General features: G+C 45.5%; 1 protein-coding gene across 3 annotated transcripts in view; it reads right to left on the reverse strand.

Moving 5' to 3' along the window:
- The window catches only part of FOCAD (focadhesin), a 194,538-nt gene that overhangs the window by 100,476 nt on the left and 74,600 nt on the right, over nucleotides 1–19,462 (reverse strand). For all 3 annotated transcript variants that reach the window (XM_029052840.2, XM_029052841.2, XM_029052842.2), the window contains 4 exons: nucleotides 16,923–17,027; nucleotides 14,121–14,222; nucleotides 13,551–13,681; nucleotides 6,289–6,415 (listed from right to left, as the gene is read on the reverse strand). In XM_029052840.2, coding sequence (XP_028908673.1) covers nucleotides 6,289–6,415; nucleotides 13,551–13,681; nucleotides 14,121–14,222; nucleotides 16,923–17,027 — 465 coding nt within the window. The remainder of the gene's footprint in view (nucleotides 1–6,288; nucleotides 6,416–13,550; nucleotides 13,682–14,120; nucleotides 14,223–16,922; nucleotides 17,028–19,462) is intronic.

Here is a 19,462-nt window from a genome sequence, read left to right on the forward strand (position 1 = left end):
CCAGGAGCACTCAGAAATGAAAACAGGTCTCATCTACAAATCCCCCAATCATCATGAAAAAGGAAGAAACTCCACTGCTTGAAAAATAATAAATAAAACACACCTAGCGGCTCTACAAGGCAACACAAGTAGGCTCTGCTCTTAAAAACCACAAAAACCGTTTCTTGCATATAATAAATATAGAAGACCTGATCTGTGAAAGAAAACTTACCGTGCCCAACTGGTACAAAACTACCTTTCAATAATACATCGATTTCTAATAATAATAATAACTATGGTACTTCTAAGCGCCATGTGCCAAGCACTGTTCTAAGCGCTGGGGTAGATACAAGTTAATCAATGGGGACACAGTCCCTGTCTCACATGGAGCTCGCAATCTTAACCCCCATTTTACAGATGAGGGAACTGAGGCCCAGAGAAATTGGCCCAGAGAATTGGGCCCAGAGAAATTGAGACTTGCCCAAAGTCACAAGGAAGACATGTGATGGAGTCTTTCTGTCTCCCAGGCCCATGCTCTAACTTTCCCCAACAAAATCTAGACTGTCGATTACCCTGACATTAACTACAAAAAGCTTCCTAACGCAGCAGCAGCCGTGCCACTGAGAAATCCCCAACATCCTGTGGTGTAATGAAAGAACCATAAAGGATAAGAAGCGAGGGGGAAAGACACCTTTCCCCTTCCATTTACAAAGTAAAAGCACTGAGAAGCAGTATAGTGGAGTGGATAGAGCATGGGGCTGGGAATCACAAGGTTGTGGCCACTTGATCCCGGTTCCACCACTTGTTTGCTGTGTGACCTTGGGCAAGTTACTTCACTTCTCTGTGCCTCAGTTACCTCACCTGCAAAATGGGGATTGAGACTGGGAGCCCCATGCAGGACAGGGACTGTGTCCAACCTGATTTGCTTGTATTCATCCCAGCGCTTAGTACAATGCCTGGCACATAGTAAACGCTTAACAAATACCACAATTATTATTATTACAACTCTTAAAAGACTAAAATATCAGAAGCAACCTTGGCTGAGAGCATTCTGAGGAAACAACTCAACTCTGTGACAAATGGCCTGGGATGAACTCTTCTGGCCTGTCAAGAATTTCCAGGAAATGTCCTTCATCTCAAAACCTAGTCCTCAATTGTATGATACTGTTCTTTTATAAAACAGCACCCTCTTGGAACTGAGAAAGATGAAAGAGCTTTGCTTCAACATGCCATGACGCCTATTAATTTTTGCCACTTCAGGATCCCAGCTGATCAGTGACATAGTCTATGACTCTAGCTTCTACTTGCAAGCTTTTAGGGAAGGTTCTCTTTGTGAGCCTGCTGGTTTTCATCTTCAAATGGAGAGCTGGGGTTTTTCTGGTTTGCGATGTTTGTTTAGAATGAAAGCCCCTTTCCACCTTAAAGCATGAGCAGCCGCATAATTTGCTTATCTCTAAGAGCCCCTGCGATAGAGTTTCCTTTCATAAATGCAATGGCTCTTGCAGGCCAAAGAAATGGGTTTAAAGCCATTTGTTGGAGGAATAAAACAGCAAGTAAACCAAGTTTTCTGATCTCCAGGGCAGGAAGGGAAGCCAGCTCAAGGCGGTGGGTATCATTATCATTTGTCATCATCATCGCTACTAATCTAATAGTGATGTGTGCTACAGGTGACTAGATGGCTTCAAAGTTCCCAACGGGGTCACGGCAGATTAAGAGATGTGGTGTGGCTTAGTGGAAAGAGCATGGGCTTGGGAGTCAGAGGACATGGGTTCTGATCCCGGCTCCGCCACTTGTCTGTTTGACCTTGGGCAAGCCACTTAACTTTTCTGTGCCTCAGTTACCTCATCTGTAAAATGGGGATTAAGACCGTGAGCCCCACGTGGGGCAATTTGCGTCTCCCCCAGTGCTTAGAACAGTGTTTGGCACATAGTAAATTCACTAATCGGTGTTTGGCAAAAAGGCTGCCAATCGAAAAATCCTGGGAAAGGCACCCAGGGGCAAGATAAATTGGATCTGATCTTCAATGAGAATAACAGATCAAGCCACCTGGAAACAGAAATCAGAACTGGCACAAGCAATTCTTTAGAAACAAACAATAGCATAAGAAAGCAGCATGGCGTAGTGGATAGAGCACAGGCCTGGGAGTCTGAAAGTCGTGGCTCTAATCCTGGCTCTGTCACTTGTCTGCTGTGTGACCTCGAGCAAGTCACTTCACTTCTCTGGGCCTCAATTACCTCATCTGTAAAATGGGGAATGAGACTGTGAGCCCCATGTGGACAGCGACTGTGTCCAACTCGATTTGCTTGTAGCCATCCCAGCGTTTAGTACAGTGCCTGGCACATGGTAAGCGCTTAACAAATACTATCATTATTATTATTATTACATGGTTAGTTGAGCTTTGATGACTTTGAAAAACAGAAGAACGGCCAACCTCTGTGAAATGAAATTGTTGTGAGCCATTTTAACTTATTTTTTAATTCTGATTGAAACGTCTACTGTGGATCAAGGCTTTATATATTTCTCAATGATTAGGAAAAAATTTGTATACATGAGAAATCACTGACAAGTAAGGGCTATTAGACTACATCTAAAAATACAGATGTTGTATGTAGGGAAAAGTTACATGGGAAGAAGCTCAGAAGTGAGCTTCAGTGTTTAAAACTTTGGTAAACAGTCTTGGGAGAAGAATTTAGAAAAAGGACTCCTGGTGTATTTCATTTATGGACAGCTTGTGCTGTGATCAAGAATGGAGGTTAAACTTCAGGGCTCCATACCTCACTTGAGAAATTAAATCTAACCAACTCTTTTACTATTTCATGTAAACTCTGAACTGGGAAAGGAGATAAGAAAATGGGTCATGAAAATAAGGGCGGGAAAGGAAGTCAGACGGAGAGAAGAATTCGACGGGAAAATAACAGTGGTTGGGTTACGGATCTTCTGCTTTCAAAGTTGGGAAAATTGCATTTGGAATTTCAGCCAATTCATTTTTTTCTCCATCAAAACTCCATGAACTGAAAATAAAGTCAAAATGAAATCCTAAACTAATGTGTAAATCATCTATACTTAGAATCAGCAGTCCTAAATAAATACACTATTCCCCCATCTCTGAATCCCAAGCAACTTTATTTCATCCATCAATGGTATTTACTGAGCACTTACTATGGGCAGAGCAGTGTAATAATGATGGTATTTGTTAAGTGCTTACTATGTGCCAAGCACTGTTCTAAGCTAAACACTATACTAAGAGCTTGGGAGAGTACAATACAACAGAATTAGGAGACATGCTCCTTGCCTGTAACTAGCAATGGGTTCTCAAACATGAGTGATACCAAAAATTGTAATGCTGCAAAAATCCAACTTTAAAGGCATACTTGCTCAATGTAACTGGATATCGCAATTTTCATTTTGTTGCTTTAGGATATTATTTTATGTTGCTGAGCTTATTACTGGTCAAAGACCAGTGAATGTGCAGAAGAGAAGAGCAAGGAAAAGATAAAGAGGTGCTGATTTCCAGAAAAGAGTCGGGGAAAAAACAATGAAACTCGCTGCTCACCATACCATTAGCCACACTTTATTTAAATCAATCCAGACATATCAAAATGTAGACTAAAATGTCACCAAATAAAGTTTGTGCTCACTAAACAACCCCGAAAGAAATAACCACCTTGGGTTCATACAAATGTGAACAGATTTCTGAACTTCTCAGATAGAATCTTAACTATAGTGCTTAATGTATACTTTAACCATATACAGAGAACTCATTTTTGCAGCTGGGATTCATCTTATAGCTGTATAAGTGTCCACAGGGGGCTCACAGTCTAAGTGGGCAGGAGAACAGGTACTTTTGCCCCAGTTTTACAGATGAGGAAACAGACACAGAGCGCTTAAGGGATTTGCCCAAAGTCACAAAGCAGGCAAGTGGCTGAGTCCGGAATAGAACCCAGGTTTTCTCATTCCCAGTTCTTTCCACTAGTCCACACTTGACAGTTTACCATGCTTATTTTCAAAGAAGTTACTTTTAATTACAAAGTTTGGTGCATTTCCACCAGCAATACTTCAGCAGTAGTTACGATCAAAATAAAAATAAAGCTTTCGTGAGCTGCAATCTAGATCAGTAAATCCAGCGCCTACTACTGTGGCTCCAAGCCTTGCTCCTCATTTGCGAAGAGGTGAATGAATAAAGACTTGTAACTTTTTCCAGTGCTTAGTACTCAGCCTTGAGCACTGTAAGCCAAAGCAAGCAAGCAAACATTTAGCTTCTAATCCTTACAAGTGGGTATGCGATATGGATTGGAAAGACAGAAAACCCAGAAGTGCGTCACTTAAAAGAGAAGTGTATCAATATGGCATTATTGGCAACAGTATACGCAATGTGAATTAATTTCTTTTCTCCTACTACAGCCCAGCCTGCACACTCCACTCCTCTAGTGTCAGCTTATTCACTGTCCCGATCTTGTCTACCTCGCCACCGATCCCTTTCCCTCGTCTTCCCCCTAGCCTGGAACCCCCTCCCTTTCCCTATCTGCCAGACCACCACTCTCTCCACCTTCAAAGCATTACTACGGTCACATCTCCTCCAAGAGGCCTCCCCAGATTAAGTCCTCTTTTCCCCGGCTCGCTCTCCCTTCTGCGCTGTCTATGTGCTTCGACCTGTGACCTCTGGACATTCAATATTTGCCCCACCCCTAACCCCAAAGCAGAGCACTTAGAACAGTGCTCTGGTGCTTAGAACAGTGCTTGGCACATGGTAAGTGCTTAACAAATATCATAATCATCACATCTTTAAATGATATATTTTCCATTACTTATATATTCATGTTAATGTCTGTCTCCCCTTCTAGACTGTGAGCTCATTATGGGCAGGGAATGAGTCTGTTACTTCTGTTGTAATGTACTCTCCCAAATGGTCAGTACAGTGCTCTGTGCATAGTAAGTGCTCAATAAATATGATTGATAGATAGATTGATTGGTCTTTGGGTCTCCTAAGAAGGTAAAGAAAGGCTTCCTGGAAGATATGAGCTTTGACAAAGTTGAAGGAGGGAAAGGGAGGCATCTTGACAGGAGGGTATGGAGGTAGGCTGCTGCATACGGAACAAGGCAAAGAAGCAAACGTTAGAGAAAGCATGGAAAAAGGGAAAAAAATATTTGACTAGAGTGAATAAAGTAGGACTGAGAAGAGGCACAGAAATAGGCAGGGTGGAGAACAGATTTGATAAAATATTGAAATTCCACTGAAAGGAAAAAGGAAAGCCAGTGAAAATTGATAAGCACCATTGAAGCAATGAGCCATGGGGATTATTTCAGGAGACAGAGGTTTAGATTTGCTAAATTCAGTATTTGACTTGGACCTTATTACTAACATTTTTGAGATTTGTGACACACGTAGTGCACAGCACTGTGCTAAGCCCTGGGAAAGGTTCAGTGATAATAAGTCAGAAAAAGTCCCTTCCACCTAGGACGCTAACAATCTGACAGGTAGGAGGTGGGCCCACACATGAGGAAAGATACAGCCACGGAAATTCAGAAATTCAACAAGTCAAGGCAAGGTACTGTGAGCACTGTATTTCTTAAAGAACTTCTTAATCCTACTGTGAGCACTGTATTTCTTAAAGAACTTCTTAATCCCTCTATACGGCATTCATTCATTCAATCATGTTTCTTCAGTGCTTACTGTGTGCAAGCACTGTACTAAGCGTGTGGGAGAATACAATATAACAATAAACAGACACATTCCCTGTCCACAATGAGTTCACAGTCTAGAAGGGGAGACAGACGCTTATATACATAAATAAATACAAAATCGTACACTTGTGTGGGCAGGGAATGTGTCTACCAAATTATACTTTCCCAAGCACTTAATACAGTGTTCTGCACATAATAAGCATGCAATAAGTACCACTGACTGATACACATTTTTTCCAACAATTCAGATCGCATCCCTTCCTCCTTTGCCTCTATTAATAAGCTTCGCTCTGTCATCCTTCCCCACTGCTCCCGAAAGAACTGTCTGATCTGCATGAGGCAGTCATGTTCTGAATACTCCTATAAAAACACATGACAATCAAAAACCAAGAGAAACTAAAAGATGTTTTTGAACCCAATACCTGCTTGTCTGTTTAGTTGGGTTTTTTTTTTATGCCCAGCCTGATTTATATTCAGCCCTGTATTCATACATATATGCCAATTTTCCAGACTCTATTCTGGATAAATAATCAACACGTAATGTGAGTGAGCTCTGCTTACCCTATCAGTTACCCGAGTAACAATCTCTCCCCATATTTTTACCAAATTCTGCCACATTAAGCTTACCTCAGCTTGACAGAGTGCATGAAGACCTTGTAACACTAAGGCTGCTGGCGTAGACTGATCAAGCTTGGTACACTCATTCAGCACCTTAGAAATTGCTGCCAACATGTCTGCACCGTGCTGATATGGCCTGTTGGAAATAGCACACACCGAGAACATTTAAGACACCACTCAGCATAGATGCAGCCTTTTCCCTGGAAACAGGATGACAAATTGAATGTAATATGTTCTTTTACTTTCCTCCAGTTCCTAGCCTCTCTCTACAGACTGGCACCAGATTTTTCCTCTATCCAACTTTACCATATTGCTTACTCCCCCCATAATTTTATGCCATACTGGGAAGCAACACGGCCTAGTGGCAAGAGCATGGCCTTGGGAGTCAGAGGTCGGGGTTCTAATCCCGGTTCCCCCATTTGTCTGCTGTGTGACCTTGGGCAAGTCATTTCACTTCTCTGGACCTCAGCTATCTCATCTGGAAAATGGGGATTGAGACTGTGTGCCTCATGTGAGACAAGGACTGTGTGCAACCTGATTACCTTGTATCTACTCCACCGCTTAGAACAGTGTTTGGCATACAGTAAGTGCTTTGCAAATACCTTATTACTTTTATTATGCCTCCCCATTATGAATGATGGCTTAGGTCTCGTTCTTACCACACTGGAATATATATACATTTTAATAAAATCACTTTCTCTTCACACAGTGCCCATCTCTAGTCCATTATTCCACTCCTCAGCTGTTATGAAATAAGGACCTTCCTCCAAGGACTGGAATGTTTCTATGCTTTTGGACAAGAATGGGGAAATTTTATTGCCTAAGTTAGAAAAGCTTCCCAGTACAAATTCATGCAACTGAGTTCCCACTAATCTGCGCATATAATTTCTAGCCTCGTTTCATACTCTCTTCGGGGCTTCCTTTTATTGAAAAGTCACCACGGGGGCAAGAAGTGCACCATAAATGCCCGATCCACACCCTGTTATCTATGCCCAGAGATGAAAGGTAGAACCATCTGGAATGCCACACCAGTAAACAAGTGTTGGTGTGGTCACTATGGTGTGAACTGTTTCAAACGAGATGTTTTTCATCCCTCCCTTGAGCAGCGAGCCTAGCACTGACATACCTTTTACGATAGGTATGTCACAAATCAATCAATGGTATTTACCAAATGCTTACTGTGTACACAGCACTTTACTAAGTGCTGGGGAAAGTACAATACACTCAAATTGGAAGATGCAATCTCCACCCTCAACTCTGTTGCATTGTCCTCTCCCAAGTGCTTATACAGTGCTCTGCACACAGTAAGTACTCAATAAATGCCATTAAAAAGGAGCTGGAAGTCTACAGGGGGAGACAGACATGAAAATAAATTATGGATAGGGGAAAAAGAGTAAAAAAAAAAATTACATTAGGGCTGTGGCAGCCCTAGAGAGTAGGAATTAATTCCTTGTGGTCTTTGGGTCTCCTAAGGTGGTGAAGAAAGGCTTCCCCGGAAGACCTGAGCTTGGATAAAGGGTCCAGGAAGGGCACGGAGAGCACGCTCCCTCTGCCCAACTCTTTCCATCAACAGGATCCAATGCCAGAACCTGTGGGGCTTCTATGACCCTCGCCGGGCAGCAAGGAGAACCAGAAGAGCTCTCACAACCCTTCGCCCATTTCACCCAGGTCTATGCTACATGGTCTCTTTATGGGGCCTGGGAGCCATTCACTGGTGGCACTACTGAACTCCGGAAGGCCAGTGTGTGTGTGTCTCATCAGTCATTGAACTAAGTGCTTGGGAGAGTACAGCAGAACAATAAACAGACACATTCCCTGCCCACAAAGCTTCTTGTCTTCTAACTCAAAAAGATGGAACTGTAGAAGTCAGGATGGAGGAGATGGGGTCCCAGTTGCCCTTGGCTTTGTTTGCTGCTGTTAAATTGGGTGGGCCCTTATCAATGGTATTTACTGAGTGCTTACTGTAGTAGAGACCATTGATGGTTTGGCCTGAGCTGTTGGGCTTTGGGGGAATTTAGGTGTTAACTTCCAGAGTGTCACTGTTATGCTTAGGCTCCCCAATGGGCTGACCATTTTAGTCGAACAATCAATCAATGGCATTTATCAAGCATTTACTATGTGCAGAGCACTCTACTAAGCGCTTGGGAGAATACAATACACACAGTTGGTAGACACATTTGACTCTTGATGAGGCTGTCACCTAGGTATGGAAACATAAGGATTCCCTTTTTTCTGTGGCAGACTCCCAGAGCCATCAAGCATTTCAAAAATAACCACGGGATCAAGGCAGACCCAAATGGTATGGTCCTGAATGGGAAATGGTGGCAACTCACCTAAGTTCTGAGGTGTTTTTAGTGGGATGGGCACACTGAGATGTAGATGTAAATGCTGTCAAGGTCCGGGGTGCTTACACAGTTGGTATGGCAGTGAACAGTGGTATGGCAGTGAAGATTTTCTGTTCAAAGACTATCTTGAATTTTTCTTCCCTGAAGGATCAATCTCGCTGAGGTCCAGGATGGGTCTTATGCCCCCCAACTTTTGGGGCACAGGGAGGAAGGGTTAGTTGAAGGGCTGGCCCCTTTATTCTGGGGGACCAACTTGAGAGCTCTTTTCTCCAGTCGGGCCCCCACTTGCCTTAGGTCGGTGGCCAGTCTCCATTTCATGGCAGGGACTCTTTGCCTGGTTGTTCCTCATCAAACACCGTATCTCTGACGGAGGACCGAGTCCTAGTCGAGATGTCAGTTAGATGCAGCTACAGCATAGCTTATCTCACCAGGCGAGGCCGATAAAGACCCTTAGACTCCGGATTTATAGGGAGCCCAAGTTCAGCCTGTCTTCAGTGCTTGAGCAGAGAGCTGTTTTTTTTAACTTTGGTCTACAGTCTTCCCTGGTCCTGGATGAACTAGACCAGGCAAGTAGCTGGACATTCTGGTAGCTATGCTGACAAGGTGGCTTATAGTCGATGGACCAGTTTAGAACTCTGAACATGGGATCTAATGCTGAGATAGGAGTGAGTAGTCAATCAATCAGTCAATGGTATTTACTGAGTGGTTACTGTGTGCAGAGCACTTTACTAAGCACTTGGGAAAACACAATACAATACAGTTGCTAGACATGTTCCCTGCCCACAAGGAACTTATAGTCTATGGGATAAGCATCTTCTTGAGAACTCTTCTTAGCCTAAGAGTGAGACCAGTGGTCCAACCAGCCGAGCATTCTGTTTCCGATGATGGCAATGCCACACCTGGGGAATCATGTGATAGTTGCCCTCCTTGACATCCAATTCATCTCCACACAGCTAGCCAATTTCAGATGTCTGTTCCTCTGCCAGAGGAGACTCTTTTACTCCCTATCAAGTGATGAATTGGAGAGGTAAGCAAGATGAAATCCTGTAAGATAGGATCTCCCTTCCATTTTTCCTGTGATACAAGGACTCAAGGAACTTGGCAGGCTCCGGTGAACACGTATGGCTTCTGGAACGGTGGAAAAATAAAGCTGGAGCAGTGGGGTAGCAGGAACCAGCTATAGGATGACTGTGGAAATTATTTTCCAGCAGGGAAGGGGTGGTTTCAGAACAGAAGCACCAGGCTTTGTATGGAGGTGCCCCTCATGGGGCACTTCCATTGCAACAGGGTAGGTAGAGGCTGTAGGTAGGGGCAGAAGACCCGCAGAAGAGTCAGGTGGAGCTGAGGCCATCCCAGAGGATAATAATAATAATGTTGGTATTTGTTAAGCGCTTACTATGTGCAGAGCACTGTTCTAAGCGCTGGGGGAGACACAGGGGAATCAGGTTGTCCCACGTGGGGCTCACAGTCTTAATCCCCATTTTACAGATGAGGTAACTGAGGCACAGAGAAGTTAACTGACTTGCCCAAAGTCACACAGCTGACAAGTGGCAGAGCTGGGATTCGAACCCATGATCTCTGACTCCAAAGCCCATGCTCTTTCCACTGAGCCACGCTGCTTCTCAGAGAAGCTTAGCATATCCAGAGCTCCCACAGGCAGAGAGTGTTCCCACAGAGTCCAAAGGCATAATGGGATCCAGCAGAATGGCGAAGTCCGTGCAGCATTTACACTGATCCATCTGATCGTAGGAAAGCCTTGATCCACAGAGCAGACATTTGTGGGCTGTAGATATGGCAGTTGAAGCCCTGGCATCTCCGAGCAGGAGGTGGTGAGCCACCAGAGGAGTGAGAGGCTGGCCTGGAGCCCCTAGGTCAGGTGAGTAGGCAGCTAGTTGTCGGGGTCGGGGGTGGGGGGAAGCCAATAGAAAACTGGTTGTGTCCTCTAAAAGCTTATCACCCTATCATAATAATGTTGGTATTTGTTAAGCGCTTACTATGTGCAGAGCACTGTTCTAAGCGCTGGGGTAGACATAGGGGAATCAGGTTGTCCCACGTGAGGCTCACAGTCTTAATCCCCATTTTACAGATGAGGGAACTGAGGCACAGAGAAGTTAAGTGACTTGCCCACAGTCACACAGCCGACAAGTGGCAGAGCTGGGATTCGAACTAATGAGCCCTGACTCCAAAGCCCGTGCTCTTTCCACTGAGCCACGCTGCTTCTATCATGCTCTGCTGATTTCAGAGGAGAAGCAAGAGTAAGACTTCCTCCCTGGAGATTCTCCTCTTAAGGACCCTGGACCCCAGGATCTGTCCTCAGTCTGCTCAGGGAGGGAGATTTTTCCCCACAAGAGCTTCCAATCCCAGACCTGCTTTGACGCTACAAGGTAGGAAGGGTAGGAACATAATTGCTTTTCTCTCTGCTCCAGAGAAAAAGAAAAGCCTCTATTCATTTAAGCACTTGAGACTAGGTTCTCTCAGTGGGAGAGGAGAGAGGGGAGAAGGGAGGGGATGGTGTGCATTCATTCATTCAATAGTATTTATTGAGCGCTTACTATGTGCAGAGCACTGTACTAAGCGCTTGGAATGAACAAGTCGGCAACAGATAGAGACAGTCCCTGCCGTTTGACGGGCTTACAGTCTAATCGGGGGAGACGGACAGACAAGAACAATGGCAATAAATAGAGTCAAGGGGAAGAACATCTCGTAAAAACAATGGCAACTAAATAGAATCAAGGCAATGTACAATTCATTAACAAAATAAATAGGGTAATGGAAATATATACAGTTGAGCGGACGAGTACAGTGCTGTGGGGATGGGAAGGGAGAGGTGGAGGAGCAGAGGGAAGGGGGGAAAAGAGGGTTTAGCTGCAGAGAGGTAAAGGGGGGGTGGCAGAGGGAGTAGAGGGAGAAGAGGAGCTCAGTCTGGAAAGGCCTCTTGGAGGAGGTGAGTTTTAAGTAGGGTTTTGAAGAGGGGAAGAGAATCAGTTTGGCGGAGGTGAGGAGGGAGGGCGTTCCAGGACCGCGGGAGGACGTGGCCCGGGGGTCGACGGCAGGATGGGCGAGACCGAGGGACGTTGAGGAGGTGGGCGGCGGAGGAGCGGAGCGTGCGGGGTGGGTGGTAGAAAGAGAGAAGGGAGGAGAGGTAGGAAGGGGCAAGGTGATATAGAGCCTTGAAGCCTAGAGTGAGGAGTTTTTGTTTGGAGCGGAGGTTGATAGGCAACCACTGGAGTTGTTTGTGCTGGTCAGGTTTACACTCCCCTCCAACCACCATGTGGGAAGCACTAGCACAGAATGGCTTCTGCCAGCAATGTGCTTGCAGTCTAAATTGGGCACTGTCAGCCTTGCTGGGAGGTTCTGCCAGGAACTAAAAGCCAGGAGCATGTTCTTGCTTGCTAAATCAGGGGTTGACAGGAGGAGGGATAGGAGGAGGGGGAAGAGAGGGAGAGGAGAAGGGGGAGGAGAAGATGGAGGAGAAAGAGAAGGAGGGAGGGAGGAAGAGAAGAAGGAAGAGAAGGAGGAGGAGGAGGAAAAGAAGAAGGAGGAGGGGGAAGGAGGAGGAATAGGAGAAGGCAGGGAAGGGGAAGGGAGAGAGGAGGAAGACAAAAGGGGGGCGGGGGAGGGGGAGGGAGAGGAGGAGGAGGAGGCAGGAGGAGGGAGTCTGGGAGTCTGCCCACAGCCCAGGAGTAGCAGGCAAGGGCAGAGGGGGAAGAAAGGGGGCTGGGCACAAGCCTACCCCAGGGTGGAGGGAGCCAGGATATGAGCAGGTAACCTAAGAGGCCCCAGGAAAAAGACAGCTGCTTCCGCGTCCAGGGCCTCGCTCTCGGCCCGCTGCATATAGAAGGTCTGCCTAGAGGGCAGGGGGACACTGGGTGGAGACCGGGTGAAGGTCCCCGACTCCAACAGATAAAGTCAAAAAGACATGGGTTCTAATCCCAGCTCCGCCATTTTCATTCATTTATTCGATCGTATGTATTGAGCTCTTACTGTGACTTGTCCACTGTGTGACGTTGGGCAAGTGAGTTCACTTCTTTGGGCCTCAGTTACCTCATCTGCAAAATGGAGGTTAAGACTGTGAGTCCCATGTGGGACAGGGACTGTGTCCAACCTGATGATCTTGTATCTACCTTAGTACTTTGTACAGTGCCTGGCACATAGTAAGTGCTTAACAAATACCATAAAACGGGGAGGGAGGAGGAGGAAGAGACTCAAAATGGTAGGGTGGGAAGCGGAAAAGAGGGAGGAGTGGAATAATCCCCCTTTCCCAACCTTCTTCTTACCTGACCAGAAACAGAAGGGGGAAAGTGGGAACTAGCAGATGACCCGCAAGCTGAAGATATGAAGTGTGATGATGTCATCTGTCCAAACAGGGAGGGGAGAGGGTGGTTAAGCCTCACCCACCTTACCCAGGGTCCAAGGGAATGGTGTTTCCTTGGAGGAGAAGCTTCCTCAGAAACACACTGAAGGAGCTCCCACTCCCAGCTTTCTTTCCTTGCTCAGAGAGAGGAAATCTGAAGAGGGAGGACGGTCCCAGCTGGAAACCGTGGTCCAGGGTCCCATCGGCCAGGTACCAGGTCTCCTGAAGATTTATAACAGCAACAGCTCTGATTCCACAGGCACCCTGAAAGGCTTACCTAATTCATTGATCAATCACTGGTACTTACTGAATGCTTAGAGTGTGCAGAGCACTGTATTGAGCACTTGGGAGAGGTCCCTACAATAGAGGGTCGGTAAATTTCGTGCCAGCCACCGCGGGGTAGACATGTTCCCTGCCCAGAGCGAGCTTACAGTCTAGAGGAGCCAAAGAGTCCTCTACCGCCCACCCCGGAAGGCTAATCCCTATTATTACCTGCGAGCAACATCTAGAAAAAAAAAGACTTGTACTTGAGATGATCTCTGGAGCATCCACTAAAGCCATATAGAGCTTACCTATGCCGACAAATATCTCTGATGGAGGAGGCTTTGGCAATCAATTTCTCCCACTGAGTGTCCTTGCCAACAAGCAGAGTTGGTCCATCAGATGTTGCCATGGACTGCTGCAATTCAGGGTAGATGCGATCCTATAAGGATTGAAGCAGAAAAGTGGTCACAGAGTTAGACTGTAAAACCTTAGAGCAGAATTGTATGCAGTCAAAATGCTCGCTCAATGCTTCACATTTAGAGTGTAAATTTGAACGTATTTCCTCTACTCAGCGGATAAGCATACGATGCTGTGATTATTGTAGCTCGGTCACAGCAAATAAAAGCAGCATAACCCTCTGGTGCATCCCTCAAAAATGGACAGATGGCTTTCAATAGGAAGAAAGTTTATTATCTGAACCCTAGAGGGAAGTCACAAATGGTCCCGAACAGAACAACTAGTTTAATGGTGAAGTCCTCCTAAAATACCACATGCCTTCCTGATAGTCCTGGCTGATTACTACCGTTAATAGGATACAGGTGGAATTATCCACAATCTTTAGTAGCAGTTACCATCCAAAAGATTCTTTTTTTTCTGACCTGTTGTTCCCACAAAGACGTCATCAGGCGTAGGGCGACAGCTCCAAGTTTGGGGGTGTTTCCCAGGATCTTAATTATTCGCAAAATCTGAACTACACAGATCTGGAAAAAATACAAAAGCATTTTTGACATAGATTAATCTACGTGAATCAGTGGTATTTACTGAGTGCTTACTGTGTGGAGAGCACTGTACTTGGCACTTGGGAGAGCACAATAAAACAGAGTTAGCTGACTCATTCCCTGCCTGCAACAAGTTTACAATCAAGGAACCAACTTTATAATAATTAAAACCAAACAAACCTAAGACATGACGTTGAGAACACAAACAGACAAACAAAAGAGCCCGCTACCCTTTCAGTCATATGATGGGACCTTGCCTTGTTGGAGAAGCAGCGTGGCTCAGTGGAAAGAGCACGGGCTTTGGAGTCAGGGCTCATGAGTTCGAATCCCAGCTCTGCCACTTGCCGGCTGTGTGACTCTGGGCAAGTCACTTAACTTCTCTGTGCCTCAGTTCCCTCATCTGTAAAATGGGGATTAAGACTGTGAGCCCCACGTGGGACAACCTGATTCCCCTATGTCTACCCCAGCGCTTAGAACAGTGCTCGGCACATAGTAAGCGCTTAACAAATACCAACATTATTATTATTATTATTATTATTATTATGCTGTCGGGTCATCTCCGACCCACAGAGACTCCATGGACACATCTCTCCCAGAACACCCCAGTCTCCATCTGCAACCGTTCTGGTAATGTAGCCACAGAGTTTTCCTGGTAAAAATATGGAAGTGGTTTATCACTGCCTTCTTCTCTGCAGCAAAGTGGAGTCTCCACCCTCGACTCTCTCTCATGCCGCTGTTGCCCAGCATAGGTGAATTTTAACATGTAGCAGATTGTCTTTCACTTGCTAGCTGCTGGCCCAGTTAGGAATAGAATGGGTATGCCTCTGTTTGACTCTCCCTCCCGTAGCTGAGACTGGTAGAGTACTGGAAACTCACCAGATGCGATCCTGAAAGGGGATGATGGAAACTACCTCGAGGTAAATTTGGTGAAAGCTTCAGCTCTGGTAAATATAAAGAATGGACAGAACAAAACCAGAGCAACAATTTCTGCTTTTAAATTTAACAGCTGGTGGGACTATGGCCTAATAAAATAAGTGGTGATAATTGTGTTCTGTAAACACACCTATATTTTTGATAGTATTCAACAGATCTCAGGAGATTAGCTTGTAGTTGTGAACACCTAAAAAAACACCAGCTCTAACCCTTGCTTTCTGATGAAATGCCTTCTGTTCACAATCAATTTAGAGACACACAAAACTAGAGGTAAAACCCCATGCTGCCTCTCCGTCACAGAGAAACTTTCTAACAAAAATGTGGGGGTGAATTATGATGAAATTGTGTAAAAATACTCTGAGTTCTGAGGCCAAAAGTTGTATGATAAATCGGAGGAAATATTACTGAATCCACTCACATAATTTCCCCACATTTGCATAATTTTTGCAGCACAAAAACAGGGATTGGGCTACTATGAGGGGGTCATATAAGAATCAAGTCTAGCTAAAAGGTGAGCAAGGGAAAAAAGGGAAGAAAAAAGGAAGAGGAAAGAAAAGGAGGAGGAAAGAAGAGGTAGGAGGAGAGAAAGAAAAGAGGGCACTTAAGACTGCTTCTCCTCTATTTTCCTCTCCTAAATGCTGCATACAATAGGCAGTCCCTACTCCTCTTCCTGCACCAGAGTTCACAAATATCACTGAAGAAACTTCCCCACAGTGTAGAAACTGTCGCTTTAGCATTTTCTAACCCATCTCTGTCTACTTATCACTCCTACAATTACAGTATATGGTGCAAAAAATGATTTTTTTTCTCCTTAAAAAATAGGGTGGGGAAATTATGCAGTGGAGGCACTTACGTAAGGAAAATCACAATTTTCCAACTAAGGTTCCCACATTTCCCTATTCCCATCCCATTTTCCCTGAAAACATTAATCCAAGCACTTATCCTATCTGGCCTTGATTACTGTATCAGTCTCCTGTCTCTCCTCACTCCAGTCCATACTTCACTCTGCTGTCTGGATCATTTTACTACAAAACCGTTCAGTGTGTTTTCCCATTCCTCAAGAATCTCCAGTGGTTGCCCATTCACCTCTGCATCAAACAGAAACTCCTTACCATTGGCTTTAAAGCACTCAATCATCTTGCCCTCTCCTACGTCACCTTGCTATTCTCCTACTACAACCCAGATGACGCACTTCGCTCCTCTAATGTCAATCTACTCAACTGTACCACACTTCGCTCCTCTAATGTCAATCTACTCACTGCACCTCGATCTAGTCGATCTAGTCTATCTCACCTCAGACCTCTCACCTACCTCCTGCCTCGGGCGTGGAACGCCCTTCTTTACATATTCAACAATTACTCTCCCCACCTTCAAAGCTTCAAAAGCACATCCTCTCCAAGAGGCCTTCACTGTTTAAACCCTTATTTCCTCTTTTCCCACTCCCTTCTGTCACCCTAACTTGTTCCCTTTATTCACCACCCCCGCCCCCAGCTCCACAGCACTTATAAACATATCCATAATTTATTTATTTATATTAATGTATATCTTATTAAGATGTATATACATCTTAATGTATATTAATGTATATCTTCCCCTCTAGATCGTAAGCTCATTGTGGGCCGGAAATGTTGTCTGCTTTATTATTGTATTGTACTCTCCCAAGAGCTTAGTAAGTGCCCTGCACATAGTAAGCACTCAATACATGTGCCTGATTGAAAAACAAAAAGATAATAATTTTAACATACTGACCTTGTGGACACCAAGGGCTGGCAAAGTATACAAGATGTCACGATAAAGTGCAGGTTCCAGTGGCTTTCCCAACTTGAACAGCAAGACTGAGACTAGATTTGGTACCTAGAATAAATGGAAAGAGCATAAGAAAAAAACCTGTGATCCAGGCAAAAGCAATGATTACTGTTGAGGAAAATGTCCAAGTTGAAGCTCTGGCAGAAGTCAATTTGAGTTCCCAAACACATCTTTGTTGGGTAAAATGATACCATTACTTTATACCCGGTCAGACAAAATTGAACTCCTCATCTTCCCACGTAAACACCCCACTCCCGCTGACTTTCCAGAAGCAGCAAAGTCTAGTGGAAAGAGCACACCTGGAAGTCAGGAGACCTGGGTTCTAATTTCAACTCTGTCATTTTTCTGCTGTGCGACCTTGGGCATTTCGCTTCTTTGTGCCTCAATTTCCTCAGCTGTAAAATGGGGATTCAATACCTGTTCTCCCTTCCTCTTAGACTGTGAGCCCCATGTTCAATCTGCTTATATTCATTCATTCATTCATTCAATAGTATTTATTGAGCGCTTACTATGTGCAGAGCACTGTACTAAGCGCTTGGAATGAACAAGTCGGCAACAGATAGAGACAGTCCCTGCCGTTTGACGGGCTTACAGTCCAATCGGGGGAGACGGACAGACAAGAACAGTGGTAATAAACAGAGTCAAGGGGAAGAACATCTCGTAAAAACAATGGCAACTAAATAGAATCAAGGCAATGTACAATTCATTAACAAAATAAATAGGGTAATGGAAATATATACAGTTGAGCGGACGAGTACAGTGCTGAGGGGATGGGAAGGGAGAGGGGGAGGAGCAGAGGGAAAGGGGGAAAAGAGGGTTTAGCTGCGGAGAGGTGAAGGGGGGGTGGTTGAGGGACTAGAGGGAGAAGAGGAGCTCAGTCTGGAAAGGCCTCTTGGAGGAGGTGAGTTTTAAGTAGGGTTTTGAAGAGGGGAAGAGAATCAGTTTGGCGGAGGTGAGGAGGGAGGGCGTTCCAGGACCGCGGGAGGATGTGGCCCAGGGGTCGACGGCGGGATGGGCGAGACCGAGGGTCGGTGAGGAGGTGGGCGGCGGAGGAGCGGAGCGTGCGGGGTGGGCGGTAGAAAGAGAGAAGGGAGGAGAGGTAGGAAGGGGCAAGGTGATGGAGAGCCTTGAAGCCTAGAGTGAGGAGTTTTTGTTTGGAGCGGAGGTTGATAGGCAACCACTGGAGTTGTTTAAGAAGGGGAGTGACATGCCCAGATCATTTCTGCGGGAAGATGAGCCGGGCAGCGGAGTGAAGAATAGACCGGAGCGGGGCGAGAGAGGAGGAAGGGAGGTCAGAGAGAAGGCTGACACAGTAGTCTAGCCGGGATATAACGAGAGCCTATAGCAGTAAGGTAGCCATTTGGGTGGAGAGGAAAGGGCGGATCTTGGCGATATTGTAGAGGTGAAACTGGCAGGTCTTGGTAACGGATAGCATGTGTGGGGTGAACGAGAGAGACGAGTCAAGGATGACACCGAGATTGCGGGCCCGAGAGACGGGAAGGATGGTCGTGCCATCCACGGTGATAGAGAAGTCTGGGAGAGGACCGGGTTTGGGAGGGAAGATGAGGAGCTCAGTCTTGCTCATGTTGAGTTTTAGGTGGCGGGCCGACATCCAGGTGGAGACATCCCGGAGGCAGGAGGAGATGCGAGCCTGAAGGGAGGGGGAGAGGACGGGGGCGGAGATGTAGGTCTGCGTGTCATCTGCGTAGAGATGGTAGTCAAAGCCGTACTATCGCAGAGTTTAGTACATCACAAGTGCTTAACAAATACTGCAATTATTCACTAGATTGCCAACTCCTTGAGGGCAAGGATCATGGTTACTTTATTGCATTCTCCCAATTGCTTAGTACAGTGCTCTGTTTGCAGTAAGTGCTCAATTCACACAATTGATTGACTGATGACACCACCACCATCCTCTCAGACTCAAAAGCCTGCAACCTTGGCATTATCCTTGACTCTTCTTCTCTCCCTTTCAATCCACATATTCAGCCAGTCACCAAATCCTGTTGGTTCTATCTTCACAACTTCTCTAGAATCCACAGAAGACTGTGAGCCTCATGTGGGACAATCTGATGACCCTGTATCTACCCTAGCACTTAGAACAGTGCTCTGCACATAGTAGACGCTTAACAAATACCAACATTATTATTATCTTCCTCTCCATTTAAACTCCTACCAAGTTGGCCGAAGCATTTGCTATATCCCCCTTGGATTACTGCATCAGCCTCCTGGCTAACCTCCCTACTTAATAATCATAATAATTATGGTATTTGTTAAGCGCTTCCTATGTGCGGAGCACTGTTCTAAGCGCTGGGGTAGATACAGGGTAATCAGATTGTCCCACGTGGGGCTCACATTTTTTATCCCCATTTTTACAGATGAGGTAACTGAGGCCCCGAGAAGTGAAGTGACTTGCCCAAGGTCACACAGCAGACAAGTGGCAAAGCCGGGATTAGAACCCACGACCTCTGACTCCCAAGCCC

This window comes from Ornithorhynchus anatinus, chromosome X2 (assembly GCF_004115215.2).
Source record: "Ornithorhynchus anatinus isolate Pmale09 chromosome X2, mOrnAna1.pri.v4, whole genome shotgun sequence".
Classification (NCBI taxonomy): domain Eukaryota; kingdom Metazoa; phylum Chordata; class Mammalia; order Monotremata; family Ornithorhynchidae; genus Ornithorhynchus; species Ornithorhynchus anatinus.